Here is a 21,702-nt window from a genome sequence, read left to right as displayed (position 1 = left end):
AGTCAACAAATAATCTAACAGTGTGGATATATGCTCTGATTCATGATCAACTGTAACCTCCCCATTCAGCAAGTGTGATTCTAAACTATCAGGGCGCGTAATGAACCACATCTTTAGCATTTCTAGCATTGCAGAGCGAATTCCTTCACACGAAGGTTTCATTGCGCTGGAGCTCTGGAAAGAGTGGTGAAAGGTGCCCTTTTCTGACCTACTTTCCAAACGAAAGTAGTGCTTTTCAAATGCAGACCTGCAGCCTGGATTTGGCATGGCTACAGTAGGATGAGTGGCCAAAGCTAAAGTGTTTCACACGGCTAATCACATTTCTGCCTTGGTGAAAATTGGGTGGTGTGCGAGGGGCCAAGGTTTATTTTCTGGATTCGATCTGAAGAATTTCATAATAGGAACGATTATGTGCAAAGAAGCACGCTGTTGCTATTTCCGTCCATATAATGGGCCGTCTGGGTCTCGGGTGGATACGCTTTCTTCTCGGTAGCGAATGCTGATAATTGCTGTAGAGAAGAGACTACACGTGTCTCCCTCATGGGACCCCAACCCTTCTCCGTATCTTTCCCCATGAGGTGGAGAGAGCCAGGCACTCTTACCCGCACAAAGGGCCGCGACCACGCGTACTCCTATTTCCATCGGCAATTTCCTCTATTCAATTTGCACAGCCGCTGATCTTCCAACCACCTGTGTCGGCCGAGTAATTACCACAGCTCAGCTGAGCACCAGCGGTCGTACCGGTTGTCACAGAACGATAATTAGCCAGAGTAATAATTATAATGGGCATTATCGAGGTGCAAAAGTCTATAAAATATGAGGCCAGAGCGTGGAGAAATTTAAATTGTACGCCATGGGGCTCCGGTAAAGGACAGGTTGGATCTGTGATGTGGCTCTGACCCATACATTAGGTCAGATGAACTTTTTTGAAAAGCCACTGTGTTTTCACAGCCGGGGTCCTATAGAGCAAGGCAGTAAAGACCCTACTTGCCGGGCCCCCTGTTGGTTTCAATGACAATCCATCTTCCGTCAATGACCCCTGCAGGTCGGGGCCCTGGCTCATTGAGTCCTAGAAGGAGGGGGATGGCCACAAGGAACATACACACTGTTTCACGTCACGTAGCTTCTTTTACAACACCCTGCCTGTGTTTTCTAAAAAGCACTGCTAGAGATCACACTACCCTGTGTTTGTAATAGCATTTCAAATTAATCCAATTACAAAGACAATTGAGGTTTTCTGTCACGTTCAAAGCTCTGGCGCTCTAGATGTTCTGTGGATTCCAGTAAGTTACACGCTCAGTAAGTGTCGTAATGCTCACATCTGGTATATAAAGACTATTAGAGAGGAGATCAAATTACGAAATGTCATCTTTAAATGTCATCTTTGCCAAACACTCCAGAGACATGCGACGCATACTAAAACAGCAAAAACCACAATGAAAGCATGCTCCATTGACTAATAGTTTGTAGGTTTTACACCTCCTGGAAGCAGCATAACTAGGACCATGAAACTAGGATAAAAATGCTAGTGGGCTCTATTAATTATAATAGTCCCACATTTATTCATTAAATACTTTAAAGTTAGCATAGTTATAGGGCACTGTTAAAAGTGTAAGATCCTTAAAGAACTTCTTCCATTTGAAACTGTGGAAGAACCTCTTAAGGTGCTTTGAGGAACCTTCTAAATGATCCTTGAAGGTTCCCCAAAGCAACTCGAGAGGTTTCTCCACAGTTTTAATGGAATCATGCAAAGCCCTTCCTCAGCTCCACACTACAGGCCCTAGTGCAGTTCCTACCCCACCTGCACTACCAGTATTAATATCTCTGCTGCCTAAAGGTGCTAAAAATACGTATCTCACCAACAGTGAATTGAGCATTTTAGTGTCAAGGCTGATTTCAGTATGAGCTGGATCCCCTAAGATATACTTAGCCATGTACATGGCATCCTTCCAGCCAGATTTCAGAGCCTCGGACATCATTAACGCCTTAAAATAAAAACGTTGCAGGCTGAGGACATCAACAGGCCTGGGCTGTTTTACCACTCTAAATCTATTTAACCCGACACTGTAGGCTTCCTAGGCTACTCATCCTATTACCTAAGCCCAACCTAGATTGAAAACGGTCAAAACAGCCCCAAAAAAAGCACAGCTAAGGCTCATAAACATGGTTCATAAAGTTATATCCGCCGTGGCCGTGTGAATCACACAGGGAGATGCGCGGCGAACGCATAGATTATTCCCGCTGAGCAGTTATGAGTAGAAGCTCTACTCAACCCACTCATTTTCCTAATGCCCTTTCAGAGCAAGCGTACATCCTCGCGAAGAAGAAAAAAACGGGCAAAAATCTATCGCCAAAACAAGCCAAGTTACATTCATATAAAATCCATAGAAGATGCTCCATGGAATAGAGCCATATGCCTTGGCAGACCTGTTACACATGGGAAATCCGGCCTGTTCCAAAGTGGTACACTTCATTTGAGGTAACTGTTGCCTCACTATGCCTAAGCGCTTGTTTCTCTACTGTCTGACACCGGAGGTGAACCATGGGTGGCAGGGGAGCGGTGTGACAGTCCCTGACCACAGCACGTCTCTTTCTCTATCACACACACACACACACACATACACACATAGACACACACATACACACTTTTTTTTTTCTCTCTCATAATCACATTCTCTCTCTCTTTCCTTGTCTCAAGCTCTCTCTTAATTCCTGTGTCTATAATTCTCTCTCTATGTCTCCCAGCTCATTGTGTGTATGTGTGTGTGTGTGTGTGTGGTCGAATGTGTGTCTCTCTCTCTCTCCGTGACACACACTGACACATGGGTGGCCCGATGTGACACAGCCATCCCTGGCCAAGCCTCATTACCACAGCACAATTGTCAGCCACACCACAATCACTGTCCCACTGAGCACAAGCTAACGGTCTATCTTCCAAGCTTGCACCCTCCCAACCACATCAACTTACTTACTAATACAGCCTCGCTACCATGTACATGCATTCATTTGGGGCTCTTAGTGAAAGCGTTTAAAGGTTTTTAATTCAGTTCAGTTTGTGTAGAGCTATCACAACTGATGTTGCCACAAAGCAGCTTTGTGGAGATCGGGGTCCAAGCCTCTTTTAAGCAAACCAGTGGTGATAGCTGCAATGAAAACTCCCTCAGGGTGAGCGGAAGGAATCTTGAGATGGACCAAGACTCAAATGACAACCCATTCTCCTCGTAAAGGCCAGCCTTGGCCTAAAGATTAGAGAAGGAACCAGAAGGTTGTTGGTTCAAACCTGAGGGTTGTTGGGCAGTGTTGGGTCTGGAATGTTAGTAAAAGGACCAGAGGGTTGTTGGTTCAAACCTGTGGATTTTTGAGCAATGTTGGGACTGGACGTTTAGAGAAGGCACCAAAGTTATGCACTGTTGAAACTTCAAGATTTGCTGGGCAATGTTGGGACCAGAAGGTTAGAGAATGCACCAGAAGGTTGCAGGTTCAAACCTTAGGATTGCTGGACAGTGTTGGGACCAGAATGATAGAGAATGCACCAGAAGGTCACTGGTTTACACCTGAGGATTGTTGTGGCTGAAAGGTCGCTGATTCCATCCTTAGGACTGTCACCCCTTGAACAAGGCATCTAACCCTCAGATTCTCCTTGAGCACTCTGGATGTGTATGTTCTCACTGTCCAAAACACTAGTATGTGTGAATTTACTGTCATAGATGGGTTTAATTAGGAGTTTCAGTGTGTGAAACTACATTTTGCATAACATTAAGATTTTGGTTTGTATCCAGTAGCAACATTTCACTTATTTTTACTTTAGAAATAACAAAATATTAATTTGTCCGCAACTGTGTGTTGCACTTCATAGATCTTTTCCCAGTTCCCAGAAAATTTACATTTCGAAGGAAGATTCTGTGTCCTCAAACGTTTGTTGGGCTGTGTAGAAGAACATCTGGAGCTGAGGAGCTACAGAAACAGATCAGGGTTCTTCTAGAATGCTCATCAGTCCAACCTGGTAAAGTCCAGCCTAGTGACACAGCAGCGACAAGCCATTCCTGTCTCGTCCGTCTTGTTAAAGGAAACAGTCAGTGGCGGGTTAGGGCCAGTGCCTGTTAATGGTTACTACAGTATCCTGCCATCAATCCCAAACTACAGAACACCAGGCGGGTCCCTCTTGTCTGTTGAAATAGGTGACGTCATGGGGAGGGGTGCAGAAGTAGGAGTAATGTACAGTCATGTGAAAAAATTAGGACACCCCAGACAAGCCTTTGTCTTAATGTTTAAACATCTGAACATTTGATCTTCATTTGAACAATATTGAGAGACACACACAAGGGAAGAAATGTCTTTACAAATCATCTATAAAATCAAATGAATAGACGTGTAGATTTCTTGTGTGATAAAGGTAGGACACCACCATTTATTACTAATTTGCCTAAAGTTAGAATCAGGTGCAGAGCATCAGCTGCAAATGTTTAGAACGTGGTTGGAGAGGATTTTGGAGGAGTCTGTCTTATTTAAACCTCAGACATTTAGTTTGGTTTGCTCTTGATTGTTGAAGTGAGTGGTGAAGATCACAATGACCAGATCAGAGGAGCTCTCTGAGGCCTTCACAAAAAGAAGGTTGCAGATGAGAGGTGAACCATGTAGAGGTAAATCAGCCGTTTCACTGTCTTCTTAGTAATGTACAAGTGGAAAGCATTTAAAACAACTGCCAAAATGGCCAGATCAGGCTGTCCTAGTAAGTTCAGCCCAAGAGCAGACCACAAGATAAGCAAGGAAATCTGAAACAATTCTAAAGTGTCATCATGGGACGGACAGGTAGCTCTCTTGCCACAGCTGATGTCAATTTTCAGCATCTACCATCAGAAAGAGACATTGCTTAATTGGAGTGAAAAACTACAAAGAAGAAATTCCATCAGCACCCAACTTTCTTGCCTTGCTGTCTTGATTGTTTTGAGCTATTCACAAGTGTATTGACACTTTCGCAACACTGTGCATGAGCCAAATCATCTCGTAGAACTATCAACACAAAACTAAATGGCAGTGTTTATTGAAAGTCTGCAATGACTTCTAAATCTGAGCCACATTATCTTACCTGAGTGATAATAGTAAAATGTTATTTATATATACTGTAGCACCTTTCTCCAACTCAAGGTCACTTTGCAGTATAAAATGCATAAAAGAAAACATAGATTCTGAATAATACTACTTTACACACCAGGAGGATGAATAAAATGACATAGGAGTGAATTCTGTAAGGGCGGAATGGTGGTACAGCTCCAGAGGCCTGGGGTTGTGGGTTCAATGCTTGCTCTGGTCACTGCCTGGGAGGGTCTTGGTGTGTTTTTCCTGTATCCAATTTCCTCTGGCTACTCCCAGAAACAGGAGATTGAAAGCGTTCTTTGGGTAAGAATCTTAATACTTATAAAGAATCTTTTATTAAATTTAATATATTTCAATAAAATTTAATTGAATATTAAATTAAATGAATTACCTTTATTTTATTTGAGGCACCTTTCAAGCACCTTTCTTGTAGATTGTAGGTGAACTGGCTAAGCTGAATTGCTCCTAGGCTGAGTGTGAGAATGAATGGGTGTCTCTGTTATCTTATGATGGACTGGTGCCCTGTTAAGGGTGTGTCCCCGCCTTACGGCCCAGTGTTCTTGGGTAGGCTTTGGAGCCACCCTGACACTGACCAGAACAGCTGGATAAGAAGGCCTGCTCTCACATACACCTGTGCCAGCAGACCTTAGACAGTGGTATGACACCCAAGGATGAGGAATTCAGAGGAGCAGTAGAGGGCAAGTCCATTTAGTGTAATGGAGGTGTTCTAACCCATCTAGTTATCACAACTGGGTCACAGACACTTACGCTTCTTACGCTTGCCAGTTTTTTCTGCTATTAACTCAACCTCAAGAACTGACTGTTCACTTGCTGCCTAATTTATCCCACCCCTTGACAGGAGCCCCTGTACATGAAGATAATCAATGAGCAAGCAGTAACAGTAGCTTGCAAGCAGCAACAGCATGGAGCTGGCTTTCTGCATCATGAAAACTGTAGGAAAGAACAGAGACAAGCAATGACATGAAGTTCTGCATTCCTGAACAGAAACTGTAGGGTTGAGAAGAAGATTATGACGTTCATCAAACATTGAAGGTCTTGTTTAACAAGTTCCCTCTACAGAGATCTTCATGCACCTTTATCCAGAATCCATGTACTTCAGCCTTAACTGAAGTTGACCATCTTATGGGGGAATGGGCGGAACTTCAATTGAAAAAGTGAGGATCTTCAAACTCTTTGGTTTTGCGAGTTACTGCACATTGAATTAAGTATTCCGAGGTCCGGAACAAGCCCCCCTTTTTTTCACCACTCAATCAAGGACAGCTGTGAGTCGTCCTGCGATGTGATTGAATTGCTTTGAGGCAATTTCTCTCTCTCTAAATTTCACCTCTCTATTCCATTTTGGCGCACAGTGACGCTTGACCCTTGTTGCCATAGAGATGTAGCAGCGAAGAGAATAGCTGTAGATAAGACTCCTTGACCCCTTGGTTTCAACTCGCCGTTTTAACGTGGTATGAAAAACTCCTCAGTGAGTTCTCCAATCCATCCTCTAAGCGTCTTCCCTGACCGGTAATATTAATGAAGAAATTCGGTTTGGGGACACAATGGCGAGGAATTACACACTCCGATGTTTGCATAATGAGCTCCTTTACCTCGCCACTTCTGCGCCTTAATCACCTGGAACTCTTAAAACACACCTACACCCTTCTTCAGGATCAGACATGGGACTGTCGGACCGCGCAGCCATCGGACAAATTAATCCGCTAGGCCTTGATTGCCATTGGAGGCGTGTGATTATGCGGCCTGATTACGGAGCCCGCCCGAGGACCGCGCACTGCCGGCTACACATCGTCAAGGTGGATATAAAATCACGCAATGATTGCGCTGGGACGGATCAATCCAGCGGTCACGCTGCCATGTAGCTTGTCTGAAGTGCGACTATGATTAATACGGGCCACTTGAGCTCTATATAGCCGGTAACGGCACTTAACGAGACCTCCGGCTTTCGCATCAAAAGTCAGCCTTTTACATCGTCCTAAAGCAAACACTTAATTTGACGGGCAGTGTAAATTTATTGGTTGCGCTCTAATAGCCGGTGCCTCAACAAACAAGAGAGCTTTGAGGTGTTTCTAAGGAACAGCCATTGACCAGGGTGCTCTAACCACAGGCCTAAGTGATCTGCAAGAGGCTTTATCTTGCTTCAGAAAAAAGAGAGCAATGGTAGGTAGAAATGGCATGATGAACACCTTGGAACAACTGGACTGGACATGTAGGAACAACCCCTGCAGAGAGTTTAATTCCTAAATATTTCTGCATAATTAAAGTGTAAATAAAGTTTTATGTGAAATGCTCCCTTCTAGAGACATTCACCGGCTCACAGGCATGTAATGCTTTTAAAAAGTGGTCTCCAGACCTTCTCCTGGAGATCTACCTTCCTGCAGGTTTCAACTCCAGCCTAAATCTAAAGCCCATTCAGCCACTCAAGGACTTGTGAAGGCAGTAATTAGTTGGATTATGTGAAGTTGATTGGGGTTGGATCCAAAGTCTGAGGGAAGGTAGCTCTCCAGGAACAGGGTTGGAGACCACTGCTCTAAAAGCTACATTACAGAAGGTTATTGCACTATATGATTATGAATATGCTGCCTGATGCTTGAGATACAGCTATTTTTGGTGGTATGTTTTTTTACAAAGTAGTTTTACAAAGGTTTAGGTCTAACACATACATTTGTTAAACATTTAGTGGTGGAGAGACACGTGCAGACCTCAAACATGGTCTTAAAACCAGCTGTCAGAATACATCTCCTGTCTTGTTTGTGTTTTACTGTCCAAGGTAAAATGATCACTTATTCGTTTGTATCCATCTAGCGACTGTGTTACAACAGCAAAGCAACTTTCTGGAATGCTAAAGCAACCACTTACAGTAACTGCATAACAACACTATAGCAACCACCTGAAATGCCATATCAACCACCTTCCAATATCAATTCACTCTAGTGACCATGCAACAACAGCATAGCATCTCCCTGGATGAGGGAACCACTTAACATTTTCTTCAGGAAATGCACTTTTGCAGTTTATGCTGCCATTCTTTCACCTCACAATGCACCATTTCAACCATTTATAATGCAGAACATTTGAAAAGTTGATCAGTTGAATTCCCCCTACATCTATAAAAAAAGATCCATTACAGAAAGTGGTTCCTCTGTGTGGTTCCTTGCTCCAGGAAAACCTTTTGGTGCCTTTCTTGGTGTGGTTGACCAAACATGAAATAATCGAGTTGATTTAATTTAATGTTAACCATCCATATGTTGCTCGCCATTTCCCACAAACCCCAGCACCTTTCCTCACTATAGCGTGTATATCTCCCTAGGTTCACGAGTTCAACAGTGCTCCATGTTTGAAGTGCTACCGTACCGCTATGGCCAACCCTGTTTCAGGGCCATTTCCCTTCCCACTCATCAGCCACTGCACACTCCATTCTCTGATGCAAAGAGCGCAATAATGGCATCAGAGCCCGACTGAACATCAAGGGGGCCCCCAGGCTTCACAATGGATGGAGAGGACCATGCTGCAGCGGCGGCCCATGTGGTGGGTCACATGCTGCTCGGTGGCTGGGACTGTGTCAGGAAGACGACGCAGGCTCTTACGCATCGGCGTGGGTGAAAACGATGTACTGCCAGTGGGCTGCGTCATGTGCTACACGCTGAGGAGCCCCTCAGTGCTCTTGCCTGCCGCTTCGCAACAGATTGCGGTAGGCTGGAGCCCAGTTGAGGCACCGGCCTGGGAGAAAGGCAATGGAAGGTTCTTAGGCTCTTTTGTACACATTGGATGTCCACAACATGTAGAAAGGTATCCAGACGCCTGCACATCTGTCTTTTGGGAAGGACATTGCTTAGATCTGTTCAGCAACTGGGTCATTGTTATGGTCAGCTACTGATCAGTGGAGTAGGTCTGGCTTGCAATAAACACTCCAGGACTTCCTAAAGGTGTTAAACACTGCTTAATCTCTCTGAAGAACATGATCCCACAGGTGTGCCCGAGTGATTTATGGTTTGTTGGTGATTTCTCTATAGCAATACTTGATTAGTGGACTGGTCTCAAGGACCAGCAAGCAAGAATATCAACTATTGGGGGTGCAATCGTCTTACATTACAAAGATACAAATACACTGGTAACACCCAACCAACACCCAACCAATGACAGCAAGGTACCACAACAACCACTTAGCCACACAGTAGCAGCCACCAGAGACACCACTGCAAGCACCTGAAATGCCATATCAACCACTTTGCAAACAATTTAGCAAATTTTTATTTTATTATTTAGGAACATTTATTTTAAACCTCTTAAACGTAATGAAACCACAGACGTGTAGAGAATGGTATGGAAAAGAAAAAGGCTTTTTGTCCAAAGCATACCACATTATCTGTCAAACATGATGGAGGCACTGTTATGGCATGGGCATGTATGGCTGCTAGTGGAACTGGATCACTGGTGTTTACTGATGATGTGACGACTAATCTGGAATTCTGAGTGTATAAAGCTCCATCACTGCTTATACTGTTAAACGTATATAACCATTGAGGAACTTTTGGAGGTTCCTCAGTGGAGGAACCTCTTAAGGTGCTTTGAGAAACCTTCAAAGAACCTCCTTCTCTTTGAGGATTCCTCAAAGTACCTTAAAAAGTTCCTCCACAGTTACAAATTAAAGAACCTCCAAACGCTCCTTAAGGATATTATACTTTTAAAAGAGTGGATAGTAACCCAGCACACTGAAACAGCTTCTTAAGGCAATAGCCCAATCTAAATCTCTGAAATCCAGCTTTATGATCTTTCACCTAGACTTCACTGGTACATACATGAAGTCTATGAGTCTGTAAACCTGAGGAATGCCAAAGATTTCGACTGGACAAAAGAAAAGGAATCTTCTTAAATGGCTGGGTCAGTCACCTGACCTCAACCCAATTTGAGTAGCTTTTCACTTACTGAAGACTAAAAACTGAAGGCAGAAAGACCCACAGACAATCAAGAACTGAAGGCAGCTGTAGCAAAGGCCTGGTAAAGCATCTCAGTGGAAGAAACTCAATATTTGGTGATGTCCATGGGTTCCAGACTGCATTTTATAGCATTTGCATCCAATGATTAAAAATACTCCTAATATTTGCAGTTAGGTTGGTTTGTCCAAATACTTCTGAGCCTGGGAAAATGGAAAATGGCTGTAATTCCTAAATGGTTAATGCAATATTTTTGTTAAACCTCTTGAAATCAAAGCTGAAAGTCTACACTTCAATCAGATCTTGATTGCTTCACTTCCCGATTGCAGGTCCCTCAACAACTGCTAATCCCTATTCCGACAGTATTGAGGCATGTTGGGTAGCAGGTAGAGTGTTCAGCTGGTAATAATAGAGTTGTAAGTGTCAGCCTTTCTGAAGGTAGTCTACTGAGCCACGTCTCTAAAGGTAAAAAACTAAAAAAAAAAAAAAAAGAAAAAAGGGGTGCGAGGAAAGCTGCAATTCACCTCGAGTACAGCTGAACACGCAGTCCGCATCTCAAAGGGAATCTGCAATGGATTCAATTTTCACTTCAAGCCTTTGACAACACGGAGGTCACATACACACATGCCCAAAAGGAAAAAAGGACTTATTACAACCTGCAGCCCTCTGGCATGTCGTGCTGCCCCAAGCAGTCTTCGAATAGGATCTTTCTCATACTCCTGCAGCAAAGTGCTTTCTCACCAAGCTACGGTGGGTCCTAATGATCCTGATTAGGGTGCTAATAGCAGGACAGATTCAAAATAAGGCAAGGTAAGGCAAGGAGTAGACACGACTAACTAGAATAACAGAAAAAGGCAAATTCTATTGAATATAATACTGTCAAATTGACAAGTTGTACATTGGTCATTTCTTTAAACTCAGTGCCTGACGTTTAACAGACGCCAAAGCCAGTGGGAGACATCTCAGATAGAAAGCTGAAAATCTAAACAAGCAATTTAAGGCAAGAAGATGCTAAATATCTTGATGAAGCTCTGTGAAAGAACCATTTACTGTGTTGCTCTAGATGTATTAGGGACGGCACTGGAAATCATGGGGTTTTTTAGAACCCTGATACACTCTAAGCAAAAAAATATACTATGTAGTACTGAAAAGGGCTCTTTAAGTGGTGACAATTGCCCAACACCTTATAGGATTTTCAAAGGGTTATAGATCATAGCTGGCACTGCACTGTATCTCCATTTTTGCCATTTATCACTATTTTACACACATATTTTGAAAGTTTTTTTGAGCAATTTTATAGAAGAACCACTTTTGGATAATTTTGACTATGATTATAGTAGAGATGCACCAGTTTTTAGAACCACAGGTACATTGGTAAAAAAGAAACCTCATCAGGTGAACTCATTTTTATTACAAGTGGACTGGGATATTGAACCCACAACCTTGTGGTCAGAGCACAGGGCCAGCCATGATAAAGCATGCCTGAAGCAGAAAAGATAAGAGGCCTTGCTCAAGGACCCAACAGATGGGATTATACTTTAAAAGACTCAGCAGGACCAGGGTATCGAACCCACAACCTTGTGAACAAAGCACAGGGCCAGTCATGATAAAGCATTCCTGATTAAGAGAGGGTTAAGTGCCTTGCTCAAGGGCTCAACAGTGGCAGCTTAATGGACAGAGGTTTCAAACCCACAACCTTTTGCATAAACCACTGAGCCATCACTGCCCTCTCATAAGCATCACTTTGACAAAGTAAACGGGATCACTCTTTAAAAGACTCAGCAAATAGTTTTATTCATAAACATCAGTCATAAAAATAACAAACATCAATGTTCATTCAAAGTATTTTTGTATAAACCGTCTCGGTATGTACAAAATTGTTCTCCCAGCATTGGAAGAGATTAAAAATAACTTAAGGCAAGTTCCCCATCAACATCCCCCCACCCTCCACACATACACACACACACACACACACACCAATCCCCTCCTCATTTCTCAAACAAACCACTTTGCCCGGTACAATACAATTGCGATATGACTGTGGTAAGATTGTTATACCTTCATGTAGAAGAAGAACTACTGGAAAATGAAAAAAAAGGAAATGCAGCAATGTGTGCTACCTAGTTACTCAACAGCAACGTTTAGCCTTGTGCTATTCTAGTCCTGCTTCATCACATTACAAACTACAAAGAGCCATGTGATTCAGAGTTCATTGATTTATATACACACACACACACACACACACACACATGTGGTGGGTTTGAAAAGCACTAACTGTCCGACAGCGACAAGGCGCTGCTCAGTGTCACGTCTCCGAGGGGCTGGCGTCCGACGCTTTGCAGTTATATCAGTCATATTCAGAACAAACACTCAAACACTCGAAAAGGAGTCTTTCACCCCGCGGACGTTGGGAATCCGTTACGTCTCCCATTGAGCTCTGCCTTTTCCCCGTTTAACACACATAGGAAACACTGTTCATAAATAAAACTTCATATTTTTTTTCAATTTTCAAAATCCAAAGAAGCAACCATGGAAATATAGGCAAACGTTTAGAAAAATACAAATGATCATAGGCATATAAATATATTTATTATCATTTTTTTGTCCAAATCTGACACTTAGAGAATAGATTTCCTCATCAAAACAACACAATTACCATTCAATAGCATAGCAACCAAAAATGTATTTAAAGAAAATCTGAAAAGTAAACACATCAATGGAAATCATAATATAGTATCATCTCTGTCACACACACACACACTAAAAACCATATGTCCCTATATTTTTGTCATTTTCACTTTTTAGGATCATTAAAATCTGGCAGTGCTTCTTTACATTGTGTTGAAATTTTGTGAAGAATGGACCGACACAAATGCTCCAAAATGACTCTGAATAAAATCTTTTTACATTGACTTCAGTTGAAAGGTAAGAGGGTTTTTTCCTTCTCCTGTAAAGTTGCCCTTTTAGACATACAAGGTCCTTTGTGTCGTGACAGCGATGATACCTTAGAAACAGAACAAAACAAAACAAACAAAAATAATAATAATAAACAACAACATAAGCCTTGCTGCGAATGAACCACAAGTCGTGGTGTAGCCAAGGCCGAGTTCGCCAGACGAGGTAAAATAGGCCTGGCTTGTGCAGCCAGGCCGTCAATCATCAGCTATTAATTAAAACAACGTCACACATTAACATAAACATGCATTTTCCAAGAGTTATCAAACAGGTGGGTCACGTCATATAGATATATAGATATATAAAAAGACTCAGAAAAAAGCACAAATCTTTTTGTTTTTTGAATAAAAGACTCTTAAGTTTAAGGAGATTAAGTGCAATACATTCAGGAGGAGTTGAGGTCGGAGGAGCTGTCCAGCAGGAGAAAGTGCTGAACTGCAGGTCAGACAGAAAAACGGAGACCAAAACAAAAAACCCCAGAAGATCAGAGTTTTTTTTTTCTTTCTTTCCTCTAAGTTCTGCAGTTGCTGCACGGAGAGCAAGCGGCACAGAGGGGTGGTGAAGGAAGGAGCAGATCTGGGTTCCTTTAAAGTTCTATGCCTCCATTCTGATGCTCAAGCTTTGATCACATAGCCTTTAATTAGGGGGCCAAGCACCTACACTCCAAAAAATGAAGGTGCTTCAGATGTTTCTTTGAGCGATGCCATAGGAGAACCCGTTTTGGAGAGATCTGTGGATGTGAAGAACCTTTTAAAGGTCTAAAGAACCAAAAGTGGTTCTTCTATGTGGTTCTTCTATGGCACCACCTCACAGAAGCGTCTGTAGAACCTTGATTTTGGTGTTGGGCTGGAGCCCTACTGCACTGTTTTACTGTTTTTACACAAAAGCTTTGAAGTCTTCCAAGGTGTAGCTTCTTGCGCTCTCTCTCTCTCTCTCTCACACACACACACACACACACACGGCCCATACACACCTACACACACTCTCTCTCACGTCCCCTCCAAAGCTCATTAGGGCCTTCAGAAGCTCGTTAGGCCTTTGTTTGTTTGTTTGTTTGTTTGTTTGTTTGTTTGTTTGTTTAACTCAGGAGCCCCCCTCGTGTGTTGGGAAACGACCAGCCACCGGCCGCGGCAGCAGCCGCAGCCGCCGCAGCCGCAGCCGCCGCTCCGGCCGCCTGCCTCTCGAGCTCCTTCTCGCGCTGCTTGAGGTGAACGCGCGCGTGCCGCTTGCGCTCGTCGCTGCGCGCGAACCGCTTGCCGCACGCGTCGCACGAAAAGGGCTTCTCGCCGGTGTGCGTGCGCGTGTGCGTGGTCAGGTGGTCGCTGCGGCTGAAGCTGCGCGCGCACACGCGGCACCGGAAGGGCCGGTGGCCCGTGTGGATGCGCACGTGCCGGTTCAGCTCGTCCGAGCGCGAGAATCGGCGCTCGCAGCCGCTCATGGGGCATGCGAAGGGCTTCTCCTTAGCGCGCGGTGGCGCACCGCCGGGGCCGCTGGCTGCGCTTTTGCGCGCCCGGGTGGGCTTGGGCGCACGGGGTGCGTAGGTTTGCGCGAAGGTTTCGGGCAGCAGGGAGGAGAAGAGGAGCGAGTCGATGGTGGAGGACGAGGAAGAGGAGGACAGAGAAGAGGAAGAGGAGGAAGAGGAGGAGGAAGAGGATGTCACGTAGCTGCTGTTGTTAGTGGTGGTGTTGTTGTTGCTGCTGCTGTTGTTGTTGTCCTCCTCGCCACCGTACGCGCCAAAAGCGTGCACGCACGTGCTGGCGAAGTCCTGCTCGTGCTTGACGGTGCTCTCGGCCGCTTTGAAGTCCGCGTCGGGGTTCACGTGGCCGAACGAGTCCAGCAGGTCCTTCACGTCCGCGTGCTGGAAGGGCTCCGGCTGGAAGTAGCAGTAGTAACCGCTGCTGCTGCTGTTGTTGTTGTTTGTGTTGTTGTTGTTGTTTGTGTTGTTGTTGTTGTTGTTGTTGTTGTTGTCATACTCGCTCGCGTTCCACTCGTACCCATCGCTCTCCAGCTCGCGCTTCACCACCAGCACGGGCAGCGCGGCCGCCTCGGCCAGGGGCACGGAGTCTGCGTAGCCCTGTCCCTGCTGTTGCTGTTGCCCCACCGGGGGGTACAACGGAGGCGGGGTAGTGCTCGCGCCAGGGCTCGTGGAGACGCCGCCGACGATCTCGCTGATCATGCTGAGCAGAGTCTCTGCGCTGCACGAGGCTCCGCGCGATGCCTCCACGTAGAAGCTGCCCGAGTAGGACAGCGAGGAGTCGAAGCTTCCCCGGGGGCCCAGGCAAGGCGAGTAGAGGTCCGCTGAGACCGGCTCGGTTTTTGGAGTCACCGAGGTGTCTGCTGGGAAAAGAGAAATGAGGAACACGTGGAGGATTAGGATGATGTGTTTATATATATATATTATATATACAATGTACAAACATCTCTACTACATTTATATAATATATAATTAAATATATTCAATATATAACATTTATTATATATTATATATAAAGGTTATATATATAACCTTATATATAACCTATATATATATATATATAAATAAATGTTTATAAATGTGTGTTTATGTGTATATATATATATATATGGATGATTATCAGAGTTGCTGATGCTCGTCCAAAGTATTACCAAAGTACATCTATCTAAATATCTATCTGTCTATCTGTATGTCTGTATATCTATCAGTCTGTCTATCTATCTATCTATCTATCTATCTGTCTATCTGTTTGTCTGTCTGTCTATCTGTCTATCTATCAGTATATCTGTCTATATATATATATCTATCTATCTATCTAAATATCTATCTGTCTATCTGTATGTCTGTATATCTATCAGTCTATCTATCTGTCTATCTATCTATCTATCTGTCTATCTATCTGTCTATCTATCTATCTGTATATCTGTCTATCTGTCTATCTATCTATCTATCTATCTATCTGTCTATCTATCTATCTATCTATCTATCTATCTGTCTATCTATCTATCTGTCTATCTATCTGTCTATCTATCTATCTGTCTATCGATCTATCTATCTATATATCTGTCTATCTATCTATCTATCTATCTATCTATCTATCTATCTGTCTATCTATCTATCTATCTGTCTATCTATCTATCTATCTATATATCTGTCTATCTGTCTATCTATCTATCTATCTATCTGTCTATCTATCTATCTATCTATCTATCTATATATCTGTCTATCTGTTTGTCTGTCTGTCTATCTGTCTATCTATCAGTATATCTGTCTATATATATATATCTATCTATCTATCTATCTATATCTATATATATGTATGTATGTATGTATGTATCTATCTGTGTCTGTCTGTCTGTCTGTCTGTCTTTCCATCCATCAGGCCACACTTGGACCACATTCTGCTGAATTCTACAGTTGGTGTTACATAAGTAGCAGCTACGTAGAAGCGCACTGTGGTGGAAAGGGTGGACAACCTCTTCCAAACCCCCCGTGCACATCTCCAAACAGCCCAACAGCCACAGCTGAGCGATAAAACTTCTCCATTATTGGAAACGACAAAAAAATCAATCACCCAGAGAGAGCAGAAAACTCACCGTGCTGAAAGTGCGCTGCGTCCATAAAGACGAGGTCCCGCTCTTCTTTGGCACCGTGAGTTTCCATCCCCATGGTTGAGGTGTTACAACTCTCAAACTGAGGGTAGAAAGAGTCCTGAGAGTTCAAATCCATGTTGTTGAGCATGTTTGCGGAAGCGATTAGCCAGCGCCTCTCAATCCGAGCAGACCGGAGTGTGAAGAGCAGAGGAGAAAACACACCAATGTTGACCAAAGAAACGGATGGAAGTGCAAGAGTGCTTCTGTTCTGCCAAACGGCTCCGTGAAAAGGCTGTGATCCAACCGAGAAGAACAACAAACGTGGAAATTCCCCCTTTTTTGCTTGTTTTCTTTTATTTTTGGGTTCCTCAGATGTGTGCCTGCAGCTCGATGTTCTCCCGCTATCTGTTGCTCAGACTCTTCGCCTCCGATCGCTTTTATACACTTGGGCTGAGCCGTCGTCCCTCCTCCCCATTCATCGTCTCCACTGAGAGGATTCCCCCGCTGCGTTTGTCGTCTTCTTGGCCATACATGGACAGAGGATGTGACGGGCTTCCCCCCAAAAAAGGAGAGTTGTACGTTTCTGACGCTTCCACTAATGTGCCTCGTAAAGACACTGGGAAGCAGGCAGAGAAGCGCTCGGGATGCGTTTGAGAGTTGATGTTTGGGCTTGATGGTTAGATTTCACAGTGCTTCATTAAACAGGGCTTTGCTAGACTACATATAAGGGGTTCATTGGAGCTGCCCTAGAAGAACCACCTCTGGTCCTCTGAGGAGCATTTCAGTGGATGGTTCTTTAAAACCATCATCTGAATACCATCCAACACCACCATCTATCAGTGTTACCACTCGTTGGAATACATATGCAGCTGTGGAATAGTGTGGAACCAACTGTAGTGGTTGGTGTGGCGCAACAGATAACACTGAGCCACTGAGCTACCACCCCATGTGGGAGACTGGGGTTCGATTCCTGGTCTGGGTGACTGTGCTGCGCTACAATAAGAGTCCTTGGGCAATAAGAGTCCTTGGGCAAGACTCCTAACACTACACTGACCCACCTCTGTAATACGACCTGCCACTGAGCTACCACACCATGTGGGAGACTGGGGTTCGATTCCTGGTCTGGGTGACTGTGCTGCGCTACACCAATAAGAGTCCTTGGGCCAGACTCCTAACACTACACTGACCCACCTCTGTAATACGACCTGCCACTGAGCTACCACACCATGTGGGAGACTGGGGTTCGATTCCCAGTCTGGGTGACTGTGCTGTGCTACACCAATAAGAGTCCTTGGGCAAGACTCCTAACACTGCACTGACCCACCTCTGTAATACGAGTAACCTTGTAAGCCGCTCTGGATAAGAGCATCAGCTAAATGCCTTAAATGTAAAATGTAAGTGGGCCAAATTTGGGCAGCCCAGTTTGTGGACACCCCTTCTAATGAGTGCATTCAGCAGCTGACACAGATGTGCAAATGCACACATACACACACAGCTTGTCTAGTCCCTGCAGAGAAGTATCGCCAATAGAATAGGTCTCTTAGGCAGATAAACATGAACCCATTGGCACCCTGGGCTATAAGACCCCCCTGGGGTATAAAGAACTGTGGAGCAGTGGAGCTGAATTCTCTGGAATGATGGATGGTGCTCCATCCAGTTCTTTTGGGATGAGTTGGGGAGTTGGGGATAAGGTGGGGGCGGTATCCTCTGGTATCCAATCATCCTCCAAAATCCTGACCTCACAAGCACTGTTGTTGGTGAATGCAATCACATTCTCACAGCAATTCTCCAATATCTAATAGAAAGCTTTGATTTCAGAAGAAACAATTAACGAAAGGGTGTCCCAATACTTTTGTCATGGTTGTTAGCTTGCATGTATGGCCCTAGAAACCTGTAGATAGTAATGTGGAGGTTCTTTACACTTCACAAATGGTTCTTCACACACACTCGCCTTTCATTTTCTCTCCTAATGACAGGGTCAGTGGTTAGATTAGACACTGGTCATTTTACAAGATTGGTCCTTTTATCCAATGCAATGATCTCTAGGAAGCCAGAGCATTTTGTATGTGGAAAAGAACCCTGTATTTTAAAGTGTGTAGGAAGGTTTGAGCCAACATTGTTGAGAGCAGCGTCTAATACTGGTCAGAGCTCTTAAACAGTACAGAAAGCACCTTTACCGTCTTATACACAATTGGTGAGAGCCTCATCTACAATACTGTGTTGGTGGGAGCAGTGTTAGTGAAAGCTCTTAAATGAGCACTATAGAAACTGTCTGAACGAGATCCCTTCAACCAACACCATAGAAAGCACTATTAGTAACCTTCTGTGGGCGAAAACCTTTAAACCTAAATAAATATCACTGTGTTGATAAACCAACACCACGGTTAATACTGTGTAAGTGTGAGTTCCAAAACCTACACTCTTAAAAATCAAGCTACTACAAAGGGTTCTTTGAGGGAAGCCATAAAAAGGAGCATTTTTTGCTTCCATAAAAAACATTTCTATAAAGAAGTGTCTGTGTGAGGAACCGTTTAAAGGCTAGGAGAAATTAGATATAAAGGTTCTTCACAGTCACATCTTTTTTACAAGAATGGTTCTTCTATGCAACGTAAAAAGAACCCTTTGCGTGAAGAGCACCATCTACAATACTGTATTAATAAGAGCTCTTACACCAACATCATGAGAAACACCACCTGGAACACTGAGGTAGTGAGAGCTTTGTTGAAACCAACACTATAATCCATCACCACCTAATACTGCGTTGGTATGAGCCCTGCTCTGGAGCCAAAACCATGGGGAACACCATGGAGGACACCATCTGTAATTAATGAATTGGTGAGACCTCTGTCTGTAATACTGTGTTGGTGAGAGCTTTTGAGCCAAAGCCATGGAGAGCACCATCTATAATTGTGTGTTGGTGAAAACTCTTACACCAACATCAAAGAAAGCTCCATCCATAACACTGAGTGGGTGCGAGCTTTCAAACCAACACTATAGAAAGCACCATCACCACCTAATACTGTACTTGGGCCAAAATCACAGAGAACACCATCTGTAATACTGAGATAGTGAGAGCTTTTAAACCACCACCATGGAGAGCACCATTTATAATACCATGTTGGTGAAAGGTCTTACATTAACATCATGGAGAACACCATCTGTAGGACTGTGTTGGTGAGAGCTTTAAAACCAACACTACAGAAAGCACCACCCCCACCTAATACTGTGTTGGTGAGAACTCCATCTACAATACTGTGTTGATAAGAGCTCTTGGGCCAAAATCACAGAGGACACCATCTGTAATACTGTGTTGGTGAGAGCTCAGTATATAATAGTGTATTGATGAGTACTCTTGAGCCAAAGCTGTGAGGAGCACCATCTATAATTACGTGTTGGTGAACACTCTTAGCCCCATCTATACCATTGAGTGGGTGAGAGCTTTAAAACCAACACTACAGAAAGCACCACCCCCACCTTTTTAAGCACCATTTATAATACCATGTTGGTGAAAGGTCTTTCATTAACACCATGGAAAGCAGCATCTGTAATACTGTGTTATTCCTGGGCCAAAACAATGGAGTACACCATATGTAATACTGTTGTAGTGAAAACGTCTAAACCAACACTATAGAAAGCACCATCAGCACCCAATACTGTGTTGGTGAGGGCTCTTAAGCCAATGCCATAGAAAACACTATCTGTTCTATGTAAATGTCAGTGAGCGCTTTTAAACCAACACCATTGAGAGCACCAGCTATAATTACATTATATACCATCTATAACACTGAGTGGGTGAGAGCTTTTAAACCAACACTATAGAAAGCACCTTCGCCACCTAATACTGTGTTGACGAGAGCTCTTAAGTCAAAACCATGGAAAACACCATTGAGGACACCATCTGTAACAATAAACTGGTGAGACTTCTGTAATTGTGTGTTGGTGAAAACTCTTACACCAACACCATAGAAAGCCCCATCTATAACACTGAGTGGGTGCAAGCTTTTAAACCAACACTATAGAAAGCACCTTCACCACATAATACTGTGTTGACGAGAGCTCTTAAGTCAAAACCATGGAAAACACCATGGAGGACACCATCTGTAATACTGTGTTGGTAAGAGCAACATTTTTAATACTGTGTCAGCAACAGCTCTTACATTAACACCATGGAAAGCTGCATCTTAAACACTGCGTGGGAGAGAGCTTTTAAACCAACAACACTTTAGAAAGCACAATTTGTAATACTGTGTTGGTGAGAGCCTCATCTACAATACTGTGTTGATGGAGGCTCTCGAGCCAACACCATGGAGAGCACCATTTGTAAAACTGTATCAGTGAGAGCTCTTAAACCAACACCATAGGGAGCACCATCTATATTGAGAACTTGTGGGGAATGTGTGGAGAAGAAAAACCCAACCACTAGAAGGAGGTGTGTGTGGACAGCAGAGAAGAATATGTGGGTAGCAAGTCATTTAGACTATTTTAGGAAAATGTTATGAAAAAATGACCAAGCGTTGTGAGAAACTCATCAAGACCAGAAGATGACTTAGAAAATACTGATAGTCACTCCACATTGTTTTTTTTTTTTTTGTGTGTGTGTGTGTGTGTGTGTGTGTGTGTGTGTGGCGGGGGGGGGTGGGGTATTTTTGGGTCTGATCAGCGATTCCAGTGACGATTATATAAAACAACATCTGAGCAGTTGATTGATTCTGACTGCCCATAGAAGAGCACGACTAGCTCCATCCATCCTGCTGTTTCAGATCACAGATCCGAGCACTTAAACTAGCACCATAGACAGCGCCACCCATACAAATGGCGCAAACGGTTTAAATCAGCACCACGGACAGTGCCACTTCAAAGCCTATGCCACACTACAGCTGTTAATAACTGGCATTAAGTGCAGCGCCAAATACTACCATTGTCTTTTCGCGAATCTTAAAACAGCCTACTGTACAAATTGCCACAAGTAAGTGTAACAGTAGTTGCGCATCCGTTTAATCAGCATGTGCCGATACGTGAAGTGAATGGAAGTTCTTGCATTTAGGCTCGTTTCCACGTAGGACATTAAGGACCAAAGTGAAAAAAAAGAGAAGATACAAATCAGTCGTCAAACGGGATGTGACGGTGCGTTGAG

The 21,702-nt window shown here is 43.7% G+C and overlaps 1 protein-coding gene across 2 annotated transcripts; it reads right to left on the bottom strand.

Annotated features, from left to right (window-relative positions):
* Positions 1 to 11,814: 11,814 nt before the first annotated feature.
* LOC140546721 (uncharacterized) lies at positions 11,815 to 16,963 on the bottom strand. 2 transcript variants are annotated; one of them, XM_072670107.1, is made up of 2 exons: positions 16,572 to 16,963; positions 11,815 to 15,338 (listed from the first exon to the last, which is right to left on the bottom strand). In XM_072670107.1, the coding sequence occupies exons 1-2, from the start codon at positions 16,714 to 16,716 to the stop codon at positions 14,080 to 14,082; spliced, it is 1,404 nt and encodes a 467-aa protein (XP_072526208.1). In that variant the 5' UTR covers positions 16,717 to 16,963; the 3' UTR covers positions 11,815 to 14,079. The 2 variants fall into 2 exon arrangements, with proteins under 2 accessions (XP_072526208.1, XP_072526209.1); XM_072670108.1 differs by having other exon boundaries at positions 11,815 to 15,335.
* Positions 16,964 to 21,702: the final 4,739 nt, after the last annotated feature.

The sequence above is a fragment of the Salminus brasiliensis genome, chromosome 24, assembly GCF_030463535.1.
Source record: "Salminus brasiliensis chromosome 24, fSalBra1.hap2, whole genome shotgun sequence".
Taxonomy (NCBI): Eukaryota; Metazoa; Chordata; class Actinopteri; order Characiformes; family Bryconidae; genus Salminus; species Salminus brasiliensis.
Note: the sequence above shows the minus strand (reverse complement) of the source record. Positions and strands in the feature narration are given on the sequence as shown.

Excerpts from the sequence above, each read along its gene's own strand:
- LOC140546721 (XM_072670107.1), bottom strand. The coding sequence starts at position 16,716 with ATGCTCAACAACATGGATTTGAACTCTCAGGACTCTTTCTACCCTCAG. Across the intron at positions 15,339-16,571 it reads CGCAGCGCACTTTCAGCACG|CAGACACCTCGGTGACTCCA; the intron begins GTGAGTTTTCTG and ends CTCTTTTCCCAG.